Source organism: Brachyhypopomus gauderio, chromosome 7 (genome assembly GCF_052324685.1).
Source record: "Brachyhypopomus gauderio isolate BG-103 chromosome 7, BGAUD_0.2, whole genome shotgun sequence".
NCBI lineage: Eukaryota > Metazoa > Chordata > Actinopteri > Gymnotiformes > Hypopomidae > Brachyhypopomus > Brachyhypopomus gauderio.
Window position 1 is genome coordinate 2,593,488 of NC_135217.1, and position 23,949 is coordinate 2,617,436.

A 23,949-nucleotide genomic window follows, 5' to 3' on the forward strand; every position below is an offset into this window, starting at 1 on the left:
GCGTCCCGGGGACCTGAGGTACCCCCAAAATCGCCCAGTTTCGGACCAAGAACCTGTATTGATTGAGGGAGGTAAACCTTATGGTGTCAACAGAACCCTCAGTCTAGTAAGTAAAGTTGAAGACAACTTCCGGTGAGTACCAGTTTTTTATCAACAATGGCTGGTGAGGAAATGTGAAATGTATGCAAAAGTTTGATGTAAAATGGTTGGTTTACGGTGTTGGTTTATGTGAGTGGAGAACTTTATAGGAACAAATGACTGTGACTTGTAAAGTAATTCATACAACTAATGTTATGAGACATTAAATGTATGGGTGACCAAGACAGGCAAGTGACGACCATGTGTCGTTAGGTGACATCATTGACCATAAATCATCACAGTCTCTCTGCAAATTAGAATAAGTGAAAAGTGCAACATGAAAGTCAGAAAAATGTGCCACCTTATGATCAATGGCCGGTAATGCCCACAGCTTCCTCACAGGAGAGTGCCACCAAAACTCAGGGAGAAGTAAAAGGAATCTATTCAGTGGTTAATGTAGAAACAAGAACAGTCCAAATAGTTAAAACCCCCAATAAAGAGTGTAAAAAACCCATGTTCCAAATAGTTAAAACCCCCAATAAAGAGTGTAAAAAACCCATGTTCCAAATAGTTAAAACCCCCAATAAAGAGTGTAAAAAACCCATGCAAATTCAGTCATTCGACAAGATGAGAGCAAAAAATGAGGGGGGGAGAACTGGGACAGTTCACAGGAAGCTAGCTCAGGAAGTGAGTCTGAGCACTCTGAAGAGACTGACAGAGGAAGTGGTGAACAACATTAGAACACGCTGCACACAGAAGACAGGCAGGCGAGCAGAGGTAAAAAAATATATATAAATAAATATATAAAATAAAAATAAATAAATAAAAATAAAATAAATAAAAGAATTAAACTAGGAAAGACAGAGAAGGGAGTTAAGGGACCAAGAAAAAGGGAAATAGACAATAAAAGTAAGTCAGGCCATGGGGTAAAGTGTTAACTGCGTGTTAGAAGGGACTGAGTGGAGATAGTTATAGATAGCGAACACACCGGGATAAGCGAAGAGAGTAAGTGAGGTAGACATGCCAGAGTGAAACGGTGATGTATTTGGCAAGTTAAACTAGATAAGTTCACAGCAGGAAAAGATCTTGGCTTTGGGAGACTTTAGAGGTGTGGTAGCACGTTGATGCACTGTCATACATTCATTGTATAGTTCTGCCTTCGTTTGCCATCTCAGCTGTTTCTAGTTTATATCTCATTATTGTCTGGGATTTAATTCCTGGTTTTATATGTTCTGATCGTGGGTTATTGTGTTTGTGATCTTGTGTTTTTTCCCTCTGTTACTCTGGTCAGTTCGGTCATAAGTTTGTTTAGGTAAATGTTTAAAAGCTTTGCCGGTATTGGATTTTTACTGGTTTAAATAGCCCCCTGTTCTTAGTTTGTTTTAATGTCTGGTTATTACTGAAAGTATGATAGATGTTCATGCATTATTATTAGTGTTTGCATCTGCCTGTCTAGCAGTTTTGTCTTCGGTTTAGATTACTGACATGTTCCCTTGCTACACATGTTTTTAGTAGTCTGGTTTTGTTACGAAGGTTCTGTTTTGTTTCTGTATCGCTAGTTGCTTTAGTTCCTATGGTGTTTTCCCTGTGTCTTGTGTTATGTTAACATTCCCTTACATATAAATTTCTCTTCCTTGCATAGTCACGGTGGTCCTTCATATTCTTAGTGTTAAAGTGAAGTTACTGTTTAACCTTGTAAATCCTGTAAAGCGCTTTGTGACAACATGTGTTGTGAAAAGCGCTATACAAATATATTTGATTTGATTTTGATTTGAATGTGAAGCCATAAAATGTTTGTCTCATCAGGACCTTCAGGACCTTTTTGGTATTGCTATAATTTTGGTATGGTTGTTCCTGCTATCTCTTTCCCATCAAACGAACGCGCTGGGCTAAAGTGGTTGATAGAAGTTTAAAGCCCCCAACAACGTGTAGCTACAAATTGATGCCAACTGAATCAATTTGTAGCAAACTTAATCATCGTATAATACTAGTGTGTACACTCGGAGTGTGAACTGGTTTTTAGTATTGCACTGCGTTACATTTAATAATTACATCATACAAATATTATGCCTCAGAGATATAGCATTACACAAAATTATACATACGGCAAACTTTGTTTCCTCAAATTTGATGTTGAGTTCTTGTAGGCTGAAATGTCCACAAGTTTGGCAGACACAAATGACAGCACATTATATAAATGTCCTTTTTACACATTTGTAATGTAAACATTGGCTGTGAGGCCAGGGATGCTCGGTAGGTTTTTCTGTCATCATACTTTGCTACGGTGGAGAAAGTTTGCGCATGTGATCACGTGACTGACCGGCTTCATTTGATTGGTCACTCATACTCAGGTGGCGAGACGTTGGCCAGTCTTCTCACTGAAAAGACGAATTATTTACCAAACTAAAGTAACGGTAGCGCGCGGTGCAAATCCGATTGTAACGGAGTAAAAGTCGTGTTTTTCTCAGCACATATTTACTCAAGTAAAAGTAGAAGTCTTTCATATTAAAACTACTCTTACAAGTACATTTTTGTCCAAAAAGCTACTTGAGTAAATGTAACAGAGTAAATGTAACACGTTCCTACCCACCTCTGATTTTAATATGGATCATAACACTTTCTCATTCTTTCTCATTATTCCTTGCAGGACATGAGCTCTGACAGTAACTCAGGTGAGTGGAGAACTGTGTCAGTGCTACCTGTCTCACTCCCATGTGAAGAAAGGTGATGAGACCCAGTCACATGGTCACTTACCTGCCTGTATCTCCCCATGTCTGTGTGTGCTTTATGATCATTAGGATAATGACAAATTCCACTTTCATGAATCCACTCAAGATGAGTTGATATTTTCTGTTTTAGGACCAAACAGATTCTTAAGCCATTTTTACATTACTTTTGAAGAAAATCTCCACTTGACTTGAGTTCCTTATAACTGCTCCCAAAGTTTTTCTTCTGGTACAGGCGTGTGTACGCTTCGACTGGTGTTATGTTTTTTTTATTTTTTATTTAGCCTCTTTTCCACCTTCACCTTTATACAATGAAGTATAAATACTTTCTATTATAAATAGAACAAACAACACATCATTTATATTAGCAGTGCATGGGATCTCTGTAGCTAACAATCTTAATTGATTTCCAATTACCACACATGTTAAACGACAAGTGCCCAAAGGCAAAGTATTAAACCCAAACATACTATGTGCACGAAATTAGGAGAAGTTAGGTTTTATATGCTTTCTTTTGTGAGCAGCTCTCCTCTCATGATCCTTCACATGGCCATTCAACATGCAGCTTACAGCTCGAGCAATAAGCGTAATCACTGAATTGCACATCCACATACTTATTCATACATACACAATAGAACGTGCATCCCAATAGGCTGCCTCTCCAGTAATAAATGCAAAAACCAGAAAAACAGCTACATTCCTTCACACAAGACGAGTTTTATTTTTGACAGCATTCATTCTAGCATGTGAAATTAACTTTTAAGGTTAAAGGTGTTAAAGTTACCATCCTCTCTCCAGTGTTATGATTACCATCCTCTCTCTCAAAAAAAGTGACATGAGACAGAGACAAAAATACCTGTATATTAGATTAAATTAGATTAAATGTTTATGCGTACATCAGGGCCGTAGTGGGCCCCTTTTTCAGCCTGGGAATTTCATGCCCAAATCCGGCCCAAAATAATTTTTCCCTTGCAAACGGACCAAACTTGAGATTGACATGAGCCGGCCCACTGGGAATCCTCCATTATCTCCCGATTTGCCACTCCGGCTCTGGCGTACATTAACGTGATCAACTATCTGTAACCTTATCATAGCAATGACCTGTAAAACATTTATTTTCTTCTAGAGAACTCTCAGCATCCGGTTGAATCAACAGAACAAACATTCTCAAATGAGAGTGAAGGAGGCAGTGATGTCAAAAGCAAGAGTCCACAACCTAGATCTGAAGAACAACCCCTGCAGACCAATCAGAATGAAGGGGACCCACAACTGAACAAAGGGGAACTGAATGAAGAACACAGAAAACAACCAACAATGAAAGAAGACGATGAGAACACACAAAAGAATAGAGAATCCAATCACATGAAAGGTAAAAAGACATGATCTGGAAATAATACTGTATCACGTATCTTCATATTTTCATCATGATTGTGTGAAGTTTATAATATTAAAACTAAATTCACATACAGTAAATCTCAATTGTCTAAAAGCAACTGTCTTGTTTCTTTGCTTCACTGAAAACGCGATTCTCAGATTGTCCAGGAAAAGACATAGATAGTGTAAAATCAATATCTGATGATATCAAGAATGACGCAAAACAAGTAGTGCGGGAGATGGCAGGCTGAATGCGCAGCACTGGACAGCGCGACCTGTGGGAATAAATACAAGCCCTAACTGATAGGTGCAGGTGTCAGTATTCAGGCGACTGTGATGGGGGGAGTGACCGGGAGTGCAAGGGTGTGTTCTGTGTGTTCTGTGTGTTTGTGTGCGTGCGTGAGAGAGACTGAGTGCGTGTGCGCGCCCTCTGGTGGCGTCCAGGCCGACTCACCGTGACACAATGACAATCATATTAACATAGGAGAGGATTTTCTTCATATTTAAGTAAAATGTTATTGTAATGCTAATGTACTATTCCCATCCTATAATATTCGTTAATCAAAGATTAGTTGGTATTTTTTATTGTAGAATCAAATAAATTCTGAAGAACTTTTTTACTTGTTCATTTCGGATGAAGAAAATCCCAAATCGATCGCCATTTAATGTTATGATTACCATCCTCTCTCCAGTGTTATGGTTAACATCCTCTCTCCAGTGTTAGTTCACTTAGCAAGAGTGACATGCAGATACAAAATGACAAAAAAAGATCTGTTTATTATATTATATTGGATTAAATGTTTGAGTCCATTAATGTGATCAACTATCTGTAACCTTGTCATAGCAATAACCTGTAAAACATTTATTTTCTTCTAGAGAACTCTCAGAATCCGGTTGAATCAACAGAACAAAATTTCTCAAATGAGAGTGAAGGAGGCAGTGATGTCAAAAGCAAGGGTCCACAATCTGGATCTGAAGAACAACCCCTGCAGACCAATCAGAATGAAGGGGACCCACAACTGAACAAAGGGGAACTGAATGAAGAACACAGAAAACAACCAATAGTGAAAGAAGACGAGGAGAACACACAAAAGAATAAAGAGATTCAGCAAAAGGCAGGAGAAGTATCCAATCACATGAAAGGTAAAGACATGATCTGGAAATAATACTGTATCATGTACCTTCATATTTTCATCATGATTGTGTGAAGTTTATAATATTAAAACTAAATTCACATACTGTAAATCACAATTGTCGAAAAGCAACTGTCTTGTTTCTTTCCTTCATTGAAAACTCCGCTCTCAGATTGTCCAGGAGAAGACATAGATGGTGCAAAATCAATATCTGATGATATCAAGAATGACGCAAAACAAGTAGTGCGAAAAGGGGAACAGGACGACAAGGACAAAGAACAAAAGAATCAAGAAAAGGATGAAAAAGAGGAGGATAAAGGAGAAGAAAGTAAAGAGATGGCAGGTAAGAGCAAATGTACACAGATGGACATGGTTAATCCATTGGAGCAAGACTAGTGTGATTTTCCAGAAAGCTGGGTGCTGAAATCTTTTGATAAAAGCCAAGGTGTGACGCCGAGGGCATCGAGACAGAAGCAGCCGAAGGCACGGGCTGAGCATGGCTGGTTTTATTATCCATAGTGAAAATAAACTGAAAAACTCAGGCCACTAGGCAGAAACAGTATGGGAACAACAACACAAAGAATAATGGGAGACGAGATGAAATAAAGGTGAGTCGCGTAGCAGACAGGGCAAGGATTCCCACGGCGAGAGGTGAGGGTGCAGGCTGAATGCGCAGCACTGGACAGCGCGACCTGTGGGAATAAATACAAGCCCTAACTGATAGGTGCAGGTGTCAGTATTCAGGCGACTGTGATGGGGGGAGTGACCGGGAGTGCAAGGGTGTGTTCTGTGTGTTCTGTGTGTTTGTGTGCGTGCGTGAGAGAGACTGAGTGCGTGTGCGCGCCCTCTGGTGGCGTCCAGGCCGACTCACCGTGACACAATGACAATCATATTAACATAGGAGAGGATTTTCTTCATATTTAAGTAAAATGTTATTGTAATGCTAATGTACTATTCCCATCCTATAATATTCGTTAATCAAAGATTAGTTGGTATTTTTTATTGTAGAATCAAATAAATTCTGAAGAACTTTTTTTACTTGTTCATTTCGGATGAAGAAAATCCCAAATCGATCGCCATTTAATGTTATGATTATCATCCTCTCTCCAGTGTTATGGTTACCATCCTCTCTCCAGTGTTATTTCACTCAGCAAGAGTGACATGCAGATACAAAATGACAAAAAAAGATCTGTTTATTATATTATATTGGATTAAATGTTTGAGTCCATTAATGTGATCAACTATCTGTAACCTTGTCATAGCAATAACCTGTAAAACATTTATTTTCTTCTAGAGAACTCTCAGAATCCGGTTGAATCAACAGAACAAAATTTCTCAAATGAGAGTGAAGGAGGCAGTGATGTCAAAAGCAAGGGTCCACAATCTGGATCTGAAGAACAACCCCTGCAGACCAATCAGAATGAAGGGGACCCACAACTGAACAAAGGGGAACTGAATGAAGAACACAGAAAACAACCAATAGTGAAAGACGAGGAGAACACACAAGAGAATAAAGAGATTCAGCAAAAGGCAGGAGAAGTATCCAATCACATGAAAGGTAAAGACATGATCTGGAAATAATACTGTATCATGTACCTTCATATTTTCATCATGATTGTGTGAAGTTTATAATATTAAAACTAAATTCACATACTGTAAATCACAATTGTCTAAAAGCAACTGTCTTGTTTCTTTCCTTCATTGAAAACTCGGCTCTCAGATAGTCCAGGAGAAGACATAGATGGTGCAAAATCAATATCTGATGATATCAAGAATGACGCAAAACAAGTAGTGCGAAAAGGGGAACAGGACGACAAGGACAAAGAACAAAAGAATCAAGAAAAGGATGAAAAAGAGGAGGATAAAGGAGAAGAAAGTAAAGAGATGGCAGGTAAGAGCAAATGTACACAGATGGACATGGTTAATCCATTGGAGCAAGACTAGTGTGATTTTCCAGAAAGCTGGGTGCTGAAATCTTTTGATAAAAGCCAAGGTGTGACACCGAGGGCATCGAGACAGAAGCAGCCGAAGGCACGGGCTGAGCATGGCTGGTTTTATTATCCATAGTGAAAATAAACTGAAAAACTCAGGCCACTAGGCAGAAACAGTATGGGAACAACAACACAAAGAATAATGGGAGACGAGATGAAATAAAGGTGAGTCGCGTAGCAGACAGGGCAAGGATTCCCACGGCGAGAGGCGAGGGTGCAGGCTGAATGCGCAGCACTGGACAGCGCGACCTGTGGGAATAAATACAAGCCCTAACTGATAGGTGCAGGTGTCAGTATTCAGGCGACTGTGATGGGGGGAGTGACCGGGAGTGCAAGGGTGTGTTCTGTGTGTTTGTGTGCGTGCGTGAGAGAGACTGAGTGCGTGTGCGCGCCCTCTGGTGGCGTCCAGGCCGACTCACCGTGACACAATGACAATCATATTAACATAGGAGAGGATTTTCTTCATATTTAAGTAAAATGTTATTGTAATGCTAATGTACTATTCCCATCCTATAATATTCGTTAATCAAAGATTAGTTGGTATTTTTTATTGTAGAATCAAATAAATTCTGAAGAACTTTTTTACTTGTTCATTTCGGATGAAGAAAATCCCAAATCGATCGCCATTTAATGTTATGATTATCATCCTCTCTCCAGTGTTATGGTTACCATCCTCTCTCCAGTGTTATTTCACTCAGCAAGAGTGACATGCAGATACAAAATGACAAAAAAAGATCTGTTTATTATATTATATTGGATTAAATGTTTGAGTCCATTAATGTGATCAACTATCTGTAACCTTGTCATAGCAATAACCTGTAAAACATTTATTTTCTTCTAGAGAACTCTCAGAATCCGATTGAATCAACAGAACAAAATTTCTCAAATGAGAGTGAAGGAGGCAGTGATGTCAAAAGCAAGGGTCCACAATCTGGATCTGAAGAACAACCCCTGCAGACCAATCAGAATGAAGGGGACCCACAACTGAACAAAGGGGAACTGAATGAAGAACACAGAAAACAACCAATAGTGAAAGAAGACGAAGAGAACACACAAGAGAATAGAGAGATTCAGCAAAAGGCAGGAGAAGTATCCAATAACATGAAAGGTAAAAAGACATGATCTGGAAATAATACTGTATCACGTATCTTCATATTTTCATCATGATTGTGTGAAGTTTATAATATTAAAACTAAATTCACATACAGTAAATCTCAATTGTCTAAAAGCAACTGTCTTGTTTCTTTGCTTCACTGAAAACGCGATTCTCAGATTGTCCAGGAAAAGACATAGATAGTGTAAAATCAATATCTGATGATATCAAGAATGACGCAAAACAAGTAGTGCGGGAGATGGCAGGCTGAATGCGCAGCACTGGACAGCGCGACCTGTGGGAATAAATACAAGCCCTAACTGATAGGTGCAGGTGTCAGTATTCAGGCGACTGTGATGGGGGGAGTGACCGGGAGTGCAAGGGTGTGTTCTGTGTGTTCTGTGTGTTTGTGTGCGTGCGTGAGAGAGACTGAGTGCGTGTGCGCGCCCTCTGGTGGCGTCCAGGCCGACTCACCGTGACACAATGACAATCATATTAACATAGGAGAGGATTTTCTTCATATTTAAGTAAAATGTTATTGTAATGCTAATGTACTATTCCCATCCTATAATATTCGTTAATCAAAGATTAGTTGGTATTTTTTATTGTAGAATCAAATAAATTCTGAAGAACTTTTTTACTTGTTCATTTCGGATGAAGAAAATCCCAAATCGATCGCCATTTAATGTTATGATTACCATCCTCTCTCCAGTGTTATGGTTAACATCCTCTCTCCAGTGTTAGTTCACTTAGCAAGAGTGACATGCAGATACAAAATGACAAAAAAAGATCTGTTTATTATATTATATTGGATTAAATGTTTGAGTCCATTAATGTGATCAACTATCTGTAACCTTGTCATAGCAATAACCTGTAAAACATTTATTTTCTTCTAGAGAACTCTCAGAATCCGGTTGAATCAACAGAACAAAATTTCTCAAATGAGAGTGAAGGAGGCAGTGATGTCAAAAGCAAGGGTCCACAATCTGGATCTGAAGAACAACCCCTGCAGACCAATCAGAATGAAGGGGACCCACAACTGAACAAAGGGGAACTGAATGAAGAACACAGAAAACAACCAATAGTGAAAGAAGACGAGGAGAACACACAAAAGAATAAAGAGATTCAGCAAAAGGCAGGAGAAGTATCCAATCACATGAAAGGTAAAGACATGATCTGGAAATAATACTGTATCATGTACCTTCATATTTTCATCATGATTGTGTGAAGTTTATAATATTAAAACTAAATTCACATACTGTAAATCTCATTTGTCTAAAAGCAACTGTCTTGTTTCTTTCCTTCATTGAAAACTCCGCTCTCAGATTGTCCAGGAGAAGACATAGATGGTGCAAAATCAATATCTGATGATATCAAGAATGACGCAAAACAAGTAGTGCGAAAAGGGGAACAGGACGACAAGGACAAAGAACAAAAGAATCAAGAAAAGGATGAAAAAGAGGAGGATAAAGGAGAAGAAAGTAAAGAGATGGCAGGTAAGAGCAAATGTACACAGATGGACATGGTTAATCCATTGGAGCAAGACTAGTGTGATTTTCCAGGAAGCTGGGTGCTGAAATCTTTTGATAAAAGCCAAGGTGTGACGCCGAGGGCATCGAGACAGAAGCAGCCGAAGGCACGGGCTGAGCATGGCTGGTTTTATTATCCATAGTGAAAATAAACTGAAAAACTCAGGCCACTAGGCAGAAACAGTATGGGAACAACAACACAAAGAATAATGGGAGACGAGATGAAATAAAGGTGAGTCGCGTAGCAGACAGGGCAAGGATTCCCACGGCGAGAGGTGAGGGTGCAGGCTGAATGCGCAGCACTGGACAGCGCGACCTGTGGGAATAAATACAAGCCCTAACTGATAGGTGCAGGTGTCAGTATTCAGGCGACTGTGATGGGGGGAGTGACCGGGAGTGCAAGGGTGTGTTCTGTGTGTTTGTGTGCGTGCGTGAGAGAGACTGAGTGCGTGTGCGCGCCCTCTGGTGGCGTCCAGGCCGACTCACCGTGACACAATGACAATCATATTAACATAGGAGAGGATTTTCTTCATATTTAAGTAAAATGTTATTGTAATGCTAATGTACTATTCCCATCCTATAATATTCGTTAATCAAAGATTAGTTGGTATTTTTTATTGTAGAATCAAATAAATTCTGAAGAACTTTTTTTACTTGTTCATTTCGGATGAAGAAAATCCCAAATCGATCGCCATTTAATGTTATGATTATCATCCTCTCTCCAGTGTTATGGTTACCATCCTCTCTCCAGTGTTATTTCACTCAGCAAGAGTGACATGCAGATACAAAATGACAAAAAAAGATCTGTTTATTATATTATATTGGATTAAATGTTTGAGTCCATTAATGTGATCAACTATCTGTAACCTTGTCATAGCAATAACCTGTAAAACATTTATTTTCTTCTAGAGAACTCTCAGAATCCGGTTGAATCAACAGAACAAAATTTCTCAAATGAGAGTGAAGGAGGCAGTGATGTCAAAAGCAAGGGTCCACAATCTGGATCTGAAGAACAACCCCTGCAGACCAATCAGAATGAAGGGGACCCACAACTGAACAAAGGGGAACTGAATGAAGAACACAGAAAACAACCAATAGTGAAAGACGAGGAGAACACACAAGAGAATAAAGAGATTCAGCAAAAGGCAGGAGAAGTATCCAATCACATGAAAGGTAAAGACATGATCTGGAAATAATACTGTATCATGTACCTTCATATTTTCATCATGATTGTGTGAAGTTTATAATATTAAAACTAAATTCACATACTGTAAATCACAATTGTCTAAAAGCAACTGTCTTGTTTCTTTCCTTCATTGAAAACTCGGCTCTCAGATAGTCCAGGAGAAGACATAGATGGTGCAAAATCAATATCTGATGATATCAAGAATGACGCAAAACAAGTAGTGCGAAAAGGGGAACAGGACGACAAGGACAAAGAACAAAAGAATCAAGAAAAGGATGAAAAAGAGGAGGATAAAGGAGAAGAAAGTAAAGAGATGGCAGGTAAGAGCAAATGTACACAGATGGACATGGTTAATCCATTGGAGCAAGACTAGTGTGATTTTCCAGAAAGCTGGGTGCTGAAATCTTTTGATAAAAGCCAAGGTGTGACACCGAGGGCATCGAGACAGAAGCAGCCGAAGGCACGGGCTGAGCATGGCTGGTTTTATTATCCATAGTGAAAATAAACTGAAAAACTCAGGCCACTAGGCAGAAACAGTATGGGAACAACAACACAAAGAATAATGGGAGACGAGATGAAATAAAGGTGAGTCGCGTAGCAGACAGGGCAAGGATTCCCACGGCGAGAGGCGAGGGTGCAGGCTGAATGCGCAGCACTGGACAGCGCGACCTGTGGGAATAAATACAAGCCCTAACTGATAGGTGCAGGTGTCAGTATTCAGGCGACTGTGATGGGGGGAGTGACCGGGAGTGCAAGGGTGTGTTCTGTGTGTTTGTGTGCGTGCGTGAGAGAGACTGAGTGCGTGTGCGCGCCCTCTGGTGGCGTCCAGGCCGACTCACCGTGACACAATGACAATCATATTAACATAGGAGAGGATTTTCTTCATATTTAAGTAAAATGTTATTGTAATGCTAATGTACTATTCCCATCCTATAATATTCGTTAATCAAAGATTAGTTGGTATTTTTTATTGTAGAATCAAATAAATTCTGAAGAACTTTTTTACTTGTTCATTTCGGATGAAGAAAATCCCAAATCGATCGCCATTTAATGTTATGATTATCATCCTCTCTCCAGTGTTATGGTTACCATCCTCTCTCCAGTGTTATTTCACTCAGCAAGAGTGACATGCAGATACAAAATGACAAAAAAAGATCTGTTTATTATATTATATTGGATTAAATGTTTGAGTCCATTAATGTGATCAACTATCTGTAACCTTGTCATAGCAATAACCTGTAAAACATTTATTTTCTTCTAGAGAACTCTCAGAATCCGATTGAATCAACAGAACAAAATTTCTCAAATGAGAGTGAAGGAGGCAGTGATGTCAAAAGCAAGGGTCCACAATCTGGATCTGAAGAACAACCCCTGCAGACCAATCAGAATGAAGGGGACCCACAACTGAACAAAGGGGAACTGAATGAAGAACACAGAAAACAACCAATAGTGAAAGAAGACGAAGAGAACACACAAGAGAATAGAGAGATTCAGCAAAAGGCAGGAGAAGTATCCAATAACATGAAAGGTAAAAAGACATGATCTGGAAATAATACTGTATCACGTATCTTCATATTTTCATCATGATTGTGTGAAGTTTATAATATTAAAACTAAATTCACATACAGTAAATCTCAATTGTCTAAAAGCAACTGTCTTGTTTCTTTGCTTCACTGAAAACGCGATTCTCAGATTGTCCAGGAAAAGACATAGATAGTGTAAAATCAATATCTGATGATATCAAGAATGACGCAAAACAAGTAGTGCGGGAGATGGCAGGCTGAATGCGCAGCACTGGACAGCGCGACCTGTGGGAATAAATACAAGCCCTAACTGATAGGTGCAGGTGTCAGTATTCAGGCGACTGTGATGGGGGGAGTGACCGGGAGTGCAAGGGTGTGTTCTGTGTGTTCTGTGTGTTTGTGTGCGTGCGTGAGAGAGACTGAGTGCGTGTGCGCGCCCTCTGGTGGCGTCCAGGCCGACTCACCGTGACACAATGACAATCATATTAACATAGGAGAGGATTTTCTTCATATTTAAGTAAAATGTTATTGTAATGCTAATGTACTATTCCCATCCTATAATATTCGTTAATCAAAGATTAGTTGGTATTTTTTATTGTAGAATCAAATAAATTCTGAAGAACTTTTTTACTTGTTCATTTCGGATGAAGAAAATCCCAAATCGATCGCCATTTAATGTTATGATTACCATCCTCTCTCCAGTGTTATGGTTAACATCCTCTCTCCAGTGTTAGTTCACTTAGCAAGAGTGACATGCAGATACAAAATGACAAAAAAAGATCTGTTTATTATATTATATTGGATTAAATGTTTGAGTCCATTAATGTGATCAACTATCTGTAACCTTGTCATAGCAATAACCTGTAAAACATTTATTTTCTTCTAGAGAACTCTCAGAATCCGGTTGAATCAACAGAACAAAATTTCTCAAATGAGAGTGAAGGAGGCAGTGATGTCAAAAGCAAGGGTCCACAATCTGGATCTGAAGAACAACCCCTGCAGACCAATCAGAATGAAGGGGACCCACAACTGAACAAAGGGGAACTGAATGAAGAACACAGAAAACAACCAATAGTGAAAGAAGACGAGGAGAACACACAAAAGAATAAAGAGATTCAGCAAAAGGCAGGAGAAGTATCCAATCACATGAAAGGTAAAGACATGATCTGGAAATAATACTGTATCATGTACCTTCATATTTTCATCATGATTGTGTGAAGTTTATAATATTAAAACTAAATTCACATACTGTAAATCTCATTTGTCTAAAAGCAACTGTCTTGTTTCTTTCCTTCATTGAAAACTCCGCTCTCAGATTGTCCAGGAGAAGACATAGATGGTGCAAAATCAATATCTGATGATATCAAGAATGACGCAAAACAAGTAGTGCGAAAAGGGGAACAGGACGACAAGGACAAAGAACAAAAGAATCAAGAAAAGGATGAAAAAGAGGAGGATAAAGGAGAAGAAAGTAAAGAGATGGCAGGTAAGAGCAAATGTACACAGATGGACATGGTTAATCCATTGGAGCAAGACTAGTGTGATTTTCCAGGAAGCTGGGTGCTGAAATCTTTTGATAAAAGCCAAGGTGTGACGCCGAGGGCATCGAGACAGAAGCAGCCGAAGGCACGGGCTGAGCATGGCTGGTTTTATTATCCATAGTGAAAATAAACTGAAAAACTCAGGCCACTAGGCAGAAACAGTATGGGAACAACAACACAAAGAATAATGGGAGACGAGATGAAATAAAGGTGAGTCGCGTAGCAGACAGGGCAAGGATTCCCACGGCGAGAGGTGAGGGTGCAGGCTGAATGCGCAGCACTGGACAGCGCGACCTGTGGGAATAAATACAAGCCCTAACTGATAGGTGCAGGTGTCAGTATTCAGGCGACTGTGATGGGGGGAGTGACCGGGAGTGCAAGGGTGTGTTCTGTGTGTTTGTGTGCGTGCGTGAGAGAGACTGAGTGCGTGTGCGCGCCCTCTGGTGGCGTCCAGGCCGACTCACCGTGACACAATGACAATCATATTAACATAGGAGAGGATTTTCTTCATATTTAAGTAAAATGTTATTGTAATGCTAATGTACTATTCCCATCCTATAATATTCGTTAATCAAAGATTAGTTGGTATTTTTTATTGTAGAATCAAATAAATTCTGAAGAACTTTTTTTACTTGTTCATTTCGGATGAAGAAAATCCCAAATCGATCGCCATTTAATGTTATGATTATCATCCTCTCTCCAGTGTTATGGTTACCATCCTCTCTCCAGTGTTATTTCACTCAGCAAGAGTGACATGCAGATACAAAATGACAAAAAAAGATCTGTTTATTATATTATATTGGATTAAATGTTTGAGTCCATTAATGTGATCAACTATCTGTAACCTTGTCATAGCAATAACCTGTAAAACATTTATTTTCTTCTAGAGAACTCTCAGAATCCGGTTGAATCAACAGAACAAAATTTCTCAAATGAGAGTGAAGGAGGCAGTGATGTCAAAAGCAAGGGTCCACAATCTGGATCTGAAGAACAACCCCTGCAGACCAATCAGAATGAAGGGGACCCACAACTGAACAAAGGGGAACTGAATGAAGAACACAGAAAACAACCAATAGTGAAAGAAGACGAGGAGAACACACAAAAGAATAAAGAGATTCAGCAAAAGGCAGGAGAAGTATCCAATCACATGAAAGGTAAAAACATGATCTGGAAATAATACTGTATCATGTACCTTCATATTTTCATCATGATTGTGTGAAGTTTATAATATTAAAACTAAATTCACATACTGTAAATCACAATTGTCTAAAAGCAACTGTCTTGTTTCTTTCCTTCATTGAAAACTCGGCTCTCAGATAGTCCAGGAGAAGACATAGATGGTGCAAAATCAATATCTGATGATATCAAGAATGACGCAAAACAAGTAGTGCGAAAAGGGGAACAGGACGACAAGGACAAAGAACAAAAGAATCAAGAAAAGGATGAAAAAGAGGAGGATAAAGGAGAAGAAATTAAGGAGATGGCAGGTAAGAAGAGCAAATGTACACAGATGGACATGGTTAATCCATTGGAGCAAGACTAGTGTGATTTTCCAGAAATCCTTTCAGTGTACACATAACCATATCGTCAAAAGCTGCATCTCAAGCTGCACCCTTCCATATAAATAACAAAAAACACTTACTTATGTAACTGTTATAGCTAGTTGAACCTTGACATGGTCTTGTTTTTCCCTAAAACTGACAGTGAGTGACTTCACCATTTTAACTGGAAACACAATTAAAATTGATTTCATGAAAGAACATTTTAAACTTTTACCGGGTCTGAAGATCCAATCAGTGAACAACCGTGACGTCATTGTGATGTTCTACCTGCAACCTGACACACCGAAGACGCTTTCTCATATACCTGGTAATGCAAATAAACATGTCCCTCCACCACAAACTTTTAATTTACCTTTGAAAACACGGTACAAATTTCCCACAAACATTTTGATGGCTTATATCCTCATGTAAATGTTGATTAATCAGAATTTATATTGCAGTCCAAAACATAAAAGGTATTTGTCTCTGTCCATAGTCTCCAAGCCTGCATCTACATATCTAGACTGTGTGAAAAAGTGGATTGAGGCTCAGGTATGAGTGAATTCTTCCTATATTTTCTATAATGGTTATTCACTATTTTTGACTTGGAATGTAAGCAAGCATTGTTGGAATATAAACAGATTGAATAAAGTACCAGGATATGAAAATATTCTAGAAATTTAAATGATGTAAACGCTGTGATTTTATGTATTAGTCCCATGTAATTTTTCTTTATGCAGAGTAACAGGGGATCTAATCCTGAAAACATCACAAAGGTACAATAAGTTTTAAAAAAGCCAGATTATCTCAGTTTTGTAGAACTCATCTCACTGGCTTTGCTGAGAGACAAGTGATCAGTGTTTGCTGTTTTGATACTTGTATTCTGTGTGTGAGAGAGTATTTATTTTTTCACAGGAAAGCACCAAACACATGAGAGAAGGTAAGTTTAGAGAGAAGGTTATTTATTACAGTGCTTAATTGTATCCTCTTCTGCAATGACAATGATGATGTTCCCTGTGCCACTTCAGATATATTTTTTAATATTCTTTTAAAATTATTTTAAATCAGTGAAGTATTTGTCCTGCATGAAATGGCATATAAAGGTTTATGTGATGAATGGATGACATTGTCACAGGCGAGGTAAGACAGGATGCAGAGACAAGCAATCCACATACATGTAATTTTATTATAACATAATAGTGTCTTCAAAAGTAGCGCTTAGCAAACAGGCAACACTAAATGTAGAACACACGAAATCGACTCACAAAGAAGAGCAAAGGGCAGGACTAGCACACACAATATATGCGCAATACATAACGTGCCCCGCGTGTAACACATTAGACTGACGAGATGTATTAACATATATTCAAACAACCACACCCACAGGAAGTACATATATGGATGTGGATTATGTATACACAGACCTGAAGGGAGGGGTCCGGGGCTGTAAAGTGACAGACATGATTTAAATGGAGTACTAAAATATACTGCAAATATTGTAATTTACATAAAAATAAAAACATGCAGATGATCAGTGATGTCAGTAACGCGTTACTTAGTTACTTACTCTAATCTTACCACTTTTTTCGGTAACGAGTAATATAACGCGCTACTATTTCCAGTCCAGTAATCAGATTAAAGTTACTTATCCAAATAACTGTGCGTTACTATTTTTATTTTCCCTAGTAAAATATATATTTTATCTTTCTTCTTGGTCAGTTCTACTTTTGCGTCTGACCGTAGCTCTCGACTTCGCACGCTGCGCGCGACCTTGTGAAAGCGCGAGCACGTTTTCCAAGTCATTTTTTGCAGTGTCCTCCCGTAACGATATGTGGTAGTATAAAGAAACACCCCTCAAAAACAGAGGAATGATGAATTTTAATGTTGCTTTGTGTTCCTCGTTTGAAAAGTGCTGGAATTTTGACTAACGTAGCCTACTTTAAAATGCTTGAAATTGTAATGGTATTTCGTTTCACAAGCTGTTTGACTGAACAGTTTGCTTGTATTATGTTTACAAATAAATTTACAAATAACACCGCACAGCTACACAAACGTAATGTCAGGAGATACTACTTAAAGGAGATACGACGTCGCGCGCCAGGGTTGCGTTATCAATAAAGTTTCCCTCCTCTGGATTTTTGGATTAAGCAGTTTCTGCCTCGGTTACCGAACCTGCTTCAATACATTGTTACTGTTAAAAATGCACTTCCAATAAAGTGAGTATTGGAAATATTTATTTTGCTGCTGAATGTAACTATTAAAGTAACTTGTAATCTAACGTAGTTACTTTTAAAATCAAGTAATCAGTAACGTAACTAAGTTACTTTTAAAACTTTTTTCAAAGTAACTTATCCATCACTGCAGATGATGCAGAGGTAAAACGTGCAATGTGGAAGTTGATGTGCCATGTGTTGTGAACTGTTTCTGTACTGTTATTATGTACTGAAGTTACACCCACAGTTATGAAGTGAAGCCTGCAGCAGATTGTCTTATTTGGTTTTAGGCTCCAGATGGACATTGAGACCCCGTCACCACCAGAGGGTCAAATACGTCTCTATCATAAGTGGGAAAACACTTGGTGTTCATGAACACATTCTGCAAATACTCCACAAACAAATACCAGACCTGCAGGATGTGTCTACAGTGGAGGAGTGTGATGTTATTCTGCTGTTCTGCCCCATTGTGTCTCGGGCTGGTACTGACATTGAAGCAGGACTGACGCTCATTACTGAAGCAGGTAACTCTGAACCTCTTCATTGTGAACACATAAGATGTTGGACACACACTGGTCCACAAGATAAAGTCCTGCTCACAACATCAAGTCTTGCTCTCTGTCCACAGACTCCAAGCCTGCTGTTCTAGTGGTGCTCCATCACACATTTGACCCAGACTACACTGTACCAGATAGCAGCAGATCTGTAACCAGGAAGAACACGACCACAGTGGACTGTCTGTTCTATGAGTATCGTGGATTATTGAAGTGCCCAAAAAATGAGGACGCAGTAAAAAAAATAGTAGAAAACCTAAAGCCTCAGGTACTGATATTATACTGTCACAATTTTAGCCTGTTAGTTTTCTGTTTATCTCTGAATCTGAGTACTGATATAGGGTCAAATCTTTTGTTAGTTTTAGAGTGTTTTTGTTAAAACAAAGCACACATATAGCCTCCAACACCTGAAATCTCCAGTCATCCAGAACAGGTAAAATAGTTGTCAGAAATGATGAGAGTTACTGGATACAAGTTTCTTTATTAAACATACAAAGTGTGACCGGCGAGGAGTGCAATAAAAAAGAGAAAGCGATCACACCAGTTTCAGGGAAAAGGGAGGGTTCAATGGAGAATGTGCACAACACAAAACCCGTGAACTAATCAAAATGAAGGATACGATAACCAACAGTCAACTGGTACAAAGACAAGACATATATAGACAGACAAACGACCCTCAAGTGTTGTGTTGACTAATGGGCCACACCCACCTGAGGGACAAACACAACGCAACAATGACAGGACAACATGAAATACTGCCGCTGCAGACGTGGGTGGCTGGCAGGGGCCCCCCGTACCATTACACAAAGCAACGAAGCAGGTGAACTCAAAGTGGAAAACAGTGCCATGGGTGTCAACCTCAAATGGAAATTGTTAGATGGTAGAGGTCACTGCACAGAAGGAGAAAACACGTGATGGAGAACTCAGCTCAGACTCAAAGGTAGACAGGAGACTGTCCAGATTTAAACAGTACAGGTAATGGAGACAGGTGCAGGAGTGTGGCCAATGATCAGGGCAGGTAATGGAGACAGGTGCGGTGCAGGGGTGTGGCCAATGATCAGTGCAGGTAATGGAGACAGGTGCAGGGGTGTGGCCAATGATCAGTGCAGGTAATGGAGACAGGTGCAGGGGTGTGGCCAATGATCAGTGCAGGTAATGGAGACAGGTGCAGGTAATGGAGACGGGGTATTGAATGAGGAAGTGCAGGAGAAGAGGACGTGGGGGTGTGACACTAGTACAGAGTGATCAGAAGAGACTCACCTCAGCACAGTTGTAGATTTGAATACTTTCAGTCATACATTTTTATTCACACATGTTCATGATTTTGTGATTATAATAATGATGTAACGCATTATGTTTCTCTTTTAGGACGAGATGAGGTCACAAACAAGTAAGTGTCTGATGTTCAATGCATTTAAGTATTTAGTATTTTTTACATGTGCTGTGTGAACCCACAAAACAAACAGTGTCCATCCTTTCAGACTCTCCATGGCACTGAGAATTTGAAATGTGGCTTATCAGATGAAGTCTGTTTTATTATGGAACAAAGCAGATGAAGTCTCTAAAATCATTCCTCCCCTTTATCCTTTACAGGCAGAACATTTGATAACGGAACGTGCACATGTTCTTAGGTGAGGTTCTTTATTACAGGAGCTGCTTTCACAAAACACACCAAACAACTCTTTCAGATTTACTGAAAGTAAATATTTACTGAAAAAAATATTTTTTTTTCTTTATTTTTATTTTACAAAAAATGTGGTACAGGTGCACTCTCTCGGGTACGTGTGGTACCGGTGCACTCTCTCAGGTACCTGTGTTACAGGTGCACTCTCTCAGGTACCTGTGTTACAGGTGCACTCTCTCAGGTACCTGTGATACAGGTGCACTCTCTCAGGTACCCGTGGTACAGGTGTAGTCTCTCATGTACGTGTATTACAGAGTTACTCTCAGGTACCCATGTTACAGACGTGCTTTCTCTGGTACCTGTGATACAAATGTATTCTCTCAGGTGCTAGTGTTACTAGGTACTTCTTCCCCACCTATCAATCACACCTGTGTTTTCATTTTCCATGTGCTTTTAGGGAGGGTCCGCCAAATCTTATAGTTATAAAATCTTCTTAGTTTCTTAATTCACTGAAGTTCAAACCCAGTGGAGATCTATACTTTGTAATTAATCTGTTTAGCACACTTCCACATACCATCTCACATCCTGTTTTACTCTGTGTTTTATCAAAGCATGAAAACAATTATTGACAAACTGATGTTCTAGAGATGTTAAGGTGTGTTATAATGATGTTCCTTAATGTTTGCAGTAATGATGAAATGTGAAAGATGAAATTAGGGATCACAATCAGAGAGTCATGGGGTCGATTCCCAGCTAGGCCATGACTGAGGATTGTTGAGCAAGGTGCTTAACCCTACATGCTCCCCGGGCGCTGGGGCTTGGGCTGCCCACTGTATGTGTGTACTCACAGCCCCCTAGTGTTTAACTAGTGTGTATGTGTGTGAACTCACAGCACAAATGAGTTAAAAGCACATTACAAATTCTGATCTGTGTGTATTGCTAAATTAAAATCTTAAGTAATAATTTCCGTAAAGCTTGATTGTACAATTACAAATTGTAATTTCTACCTATATACTGCAAAACAGATAGTCCTATTAATCATCATTTTTTGGAATATTTTATTGTACAATACATATGTAAAATGTATGTTGGTGTCTAGCAGTGGTATATATGTAACCTTTCACACCAATAATTAATAAAAAATAAATGAAGTGAAATATTAAATGGAAATGGCAATTATACTGAGAATGGTAACTATGGTGACAATGGTAACTATGGTGAGGATTAAACTGAGTTGAAGTTCCTGTGGACCTCCTGGGAAATCTGGAAGTCCACTTGGTCTCATAAACCATAAGGTGGAGTATAGAGGATACGTGGGGTTGTTGTAAACCTGTATTGGGGATTAAACTAGGGAATCTGGACACTCCTGGAGTGATACAGATCCTACACTCTCAGTCTCTGGGGACCAGACGGCTTAGAGATGACTGATGTCCCTCAACTTTGACTCTCAATTCTGTATTGAAAAACTAGAAATTTGGTTTTGTCACGTAGCTCTCTCCTAGCTGTCACTCCGGGTTCCCTTGTGTCTGTGTTCCTTGCCCGTTAATCCCGCCCTGCTTGTCTGTCTCTATGGTTTCCCATTGTCTTCCATGCCCTTGTCATCATTGTTATCACCTAGTTGAAAAGACCAGTTGAAACCTAAAAGACCAGTTGAAACCTAAGAAAATGTATTTCAGTATGAATATACCAGAGGTCACCAACAGGCGGACCGCGGTCCGGATCCGGACCCGAACGCAGTCCTGTCCGGACCCAATCTCATTCCTGATTAACTGGATACGGACCCAAATGCCATCCCATCCGGACCCAGAATGAATTGTTAAAAATATTTCTTAATTTTGACGGGAGAATTTATTTTAAACCGGAGCATTTATTTCAGCGCTATTGAAAAAAACACTCCGACACGAGTGTTACGTTCAACGCCACCCCCCCCCCCCCCCCCCCCCCCGCTCAACAACTTACGTTCGCCACCCTCCCTCCCGTCCCCCGGACCGCTGGTTAGAGCTATCTGCCAAATTTGGCCCGCGGAAAAATATAGTTGATTACCCCTGGAATATACCATTCTCCCAGTGTGTGTGCTTCTGTTTGCAGTAAATGTGAGGATAAAGGCCATTGTAGTAAAAGTCTCATCATCCAGAAATAAACACCAGTTGCAAGAGGCAAGGGTAAGGGTAACTCAGGGCACGTCAAACTACTGGAAATATTCGTCTGTTTGATGGATTTGTAATTAAAATGCACCAGATTGCAGTGTGTGGTTTGTGAATATGAAGTGTGTTACAGCTGTGTGTGTGTGATTTTTATGTGTAAACTCACTGAGCTGGAAGAGCAGGTGTGTGACTCAGACTTGACAGTGATAAGCTGCTACTAATCTGTTGTTCTGGAATGTGGTTTGGAATGTTTGAGATGGTCTGGAATGTTCTCTTGGAATTTGTCCTTTTGCATCCCATTGAGATGTACTTGGCTCTCCCATAGACCGGTGTGTCCCAATTGCAGACTGCACACTAATATTATTAGCAATATACTATATAATGATCTGAATAGTATGGGTTTGGCAGGGTTAGTACACAAAATATTAAGGTACTATATTTCGTACTAACAGGAAATGATGAAGCATTACTATGCTGTTGCTATACTAACGTGTCTTTGGAATATGGATTTACAACTTGATGAGGATTTATTTACTTGATAGGGATTTGTTCTTTAAACTTAAAATGAAAATTAATACTTTTTACTGTATTACTTTACAGTGTACACCATCAAAGACACTCAGGCAGAAGAGTGGTTAATTTACTGACTTTGTGTAAATTTGTTATCTTTTCAAAGATTTTCTGAGTAAATCACAGCCTTCACAAGTTTACCACAGAAATGGCATGTGACGGGTAGGGAAAGTGCAAAAAAGGGAAGTGATCATGCCAGTCTCAGGAAAAATTTAATGGATAATGTGCACAAACTCAAAACCCGTGAATTAATCCAATTTAAGGAAACAATAGCCAGCAGTCAACTGGTACAAAAATGACATATATAGACAGACAAACAGTTGACAGCAGACAAAACAAAAAAAATAAAAACAAAATAATATTAATAATACACATATGCACATACACATACATACATATGCAGAACAGGGGAGCAAAGCCATATAATTGTCACGTTGCAGCCCCTGACTCCTCCCTTTTGGGCGTGTGTTTTCATTGTCAAGTCGTCTGCGTCTGTAGATCCCCCTGGGTGCGGTTGTGTCCAAGTGTTTATTAGTCTCACCTGTGGCTCGTCTTGTCAACACTTGGGGCTTATGTGTTTCGTCTATTTATTGTGCGTTCGCGCAGTGTCCTGTGCTGGTCTTTGTTCTGAGTCTACACGTTTTGTGTGTACATGTTGGATGTGCGCTAACTGCGCTATATTTGTAGTAAATAAAGTGACCGTGAGTGAATGCAAGGATTTCTGTGCCTCGTCCTTCGCCCCGCACGTCACAATAATGAGATTAGAACCAAAGTTTTTTAATCTTCTTAATAAAAAATAATATGATTTAAATTCATTCATAAAGCAGAGTGTGATGGGCGAGGAATGGAAAATAAAAAGTCTCAGGGAAAAGGGGAAATTTAATAAAGAAAGTGCACAACACTAAACCCGTGACTTAATCCAAATGAAGGCCACAATAACCAGCAGTCATGGCCTGGCGGTAGGGAACTGGTCTTGTGACCAGAGGGTCGTGGGTTCGATTCCCAGACCTGAGGCCATGACTGAGGTGCCCCTGAGCAAGGCCCTTAACCCTCAAATGCTCACTTGTATATAGAATGAGATAAAAATGTAAGTCGCTCTGGATAAGGGCGTCTGCCAAATGCCGTAAGT

General features: G+C 39.5%; 2 protein-coding genes across 2 annotated transcripts; both read left to right on the top strand.

The window, feature by feature from the left end:
* The first annotated feature begins 705 nt into the window (after positions 1-705).
* Positions 706-5,707, top strand: LOC143518347 (uncharacterized). The gene is made up of 5 exons (XM_077010786.1): positions 706-855; positions 2,726-2,750; positions 3,931-4,173; positions 5,055-5,321; positions 5,484-5,707. Exons 1-5 carry the CDS (start codon positions 706-708, stop codon positions 5,705-5,707), a joined length of 909 nt encoding a protein of 302 aa, XP_076866901.1.
* An 8,405-nt stretch (positions 5,708-14,112) lies between these two features.
* LOC143518348 (uncharacterized) lies at positions 14,113-21,313 on the top strand. The gene is made up of 11 exons (XM_077010787.1): positions 14,113-14,119; positions 15,062-15,328; positions 15,491-15,661; positions 15,879-16,043; positions 16,212-16,267; positions 16,456-16,491; positions 16,631-16,655; positions 18,219-18,452; positions 18,557-18,750; positions 19,851-19,872; positions 20,076-21,313. The coding sequence occupies exons 1-11, from the start codon at positions 14,113-14,115 to the stop codon at positions 20,111-20,113; spliced, it is 1,215 nt and encodes a 404-aa protein (XP_076866902.1). The 3' UTR covers positions 20,114-21,313.
* Positions 21,314-23,949: the final 2,636 nt, after the last annotated feature.

Excerpts from the sequence above, each read along its gene's own strand:
- LOC143518347 (XM_077010786.1), top strand. The coding sequence starts at position 706 with ATGAGAGCAAAAAATGAGGGGGGGAGAACTGGGACAGTTCACAGGAAG. Across the intron at positions 856-2,725 it reads AGACAGGCAGGCGAGCAGAG|GACATGAGCTCTGACAGTAA; the intron begins GTAAAAAAATAT and ends TATTCCTTGCAG. Across the intron at positions 4,174-5,054 it reads AGAATCCAATCACATGAAAG|AGAACTCTCAGAATCCGGTT; the intron begins GTAAAAAGACAT and ends ATTTTCTTCTAG.
- LOC143518348 (XM_077010787.1), top strand. Across the intron at positions 16,492-16,630 it reads ATCCTGAAAACATCACAAAG|GAAAGCACCAAACACATGAG; the intron begins GTACAATAAGTT and ends ATTTTTTCACAG. Across the intron at positions 19,873-20,075 it reads CGAGATGAGGTCACAAACAA|GCAGAACATTTGATAACGGA; the intron begins GTAAGTGTCTGA and ends TATCCTTTACAG.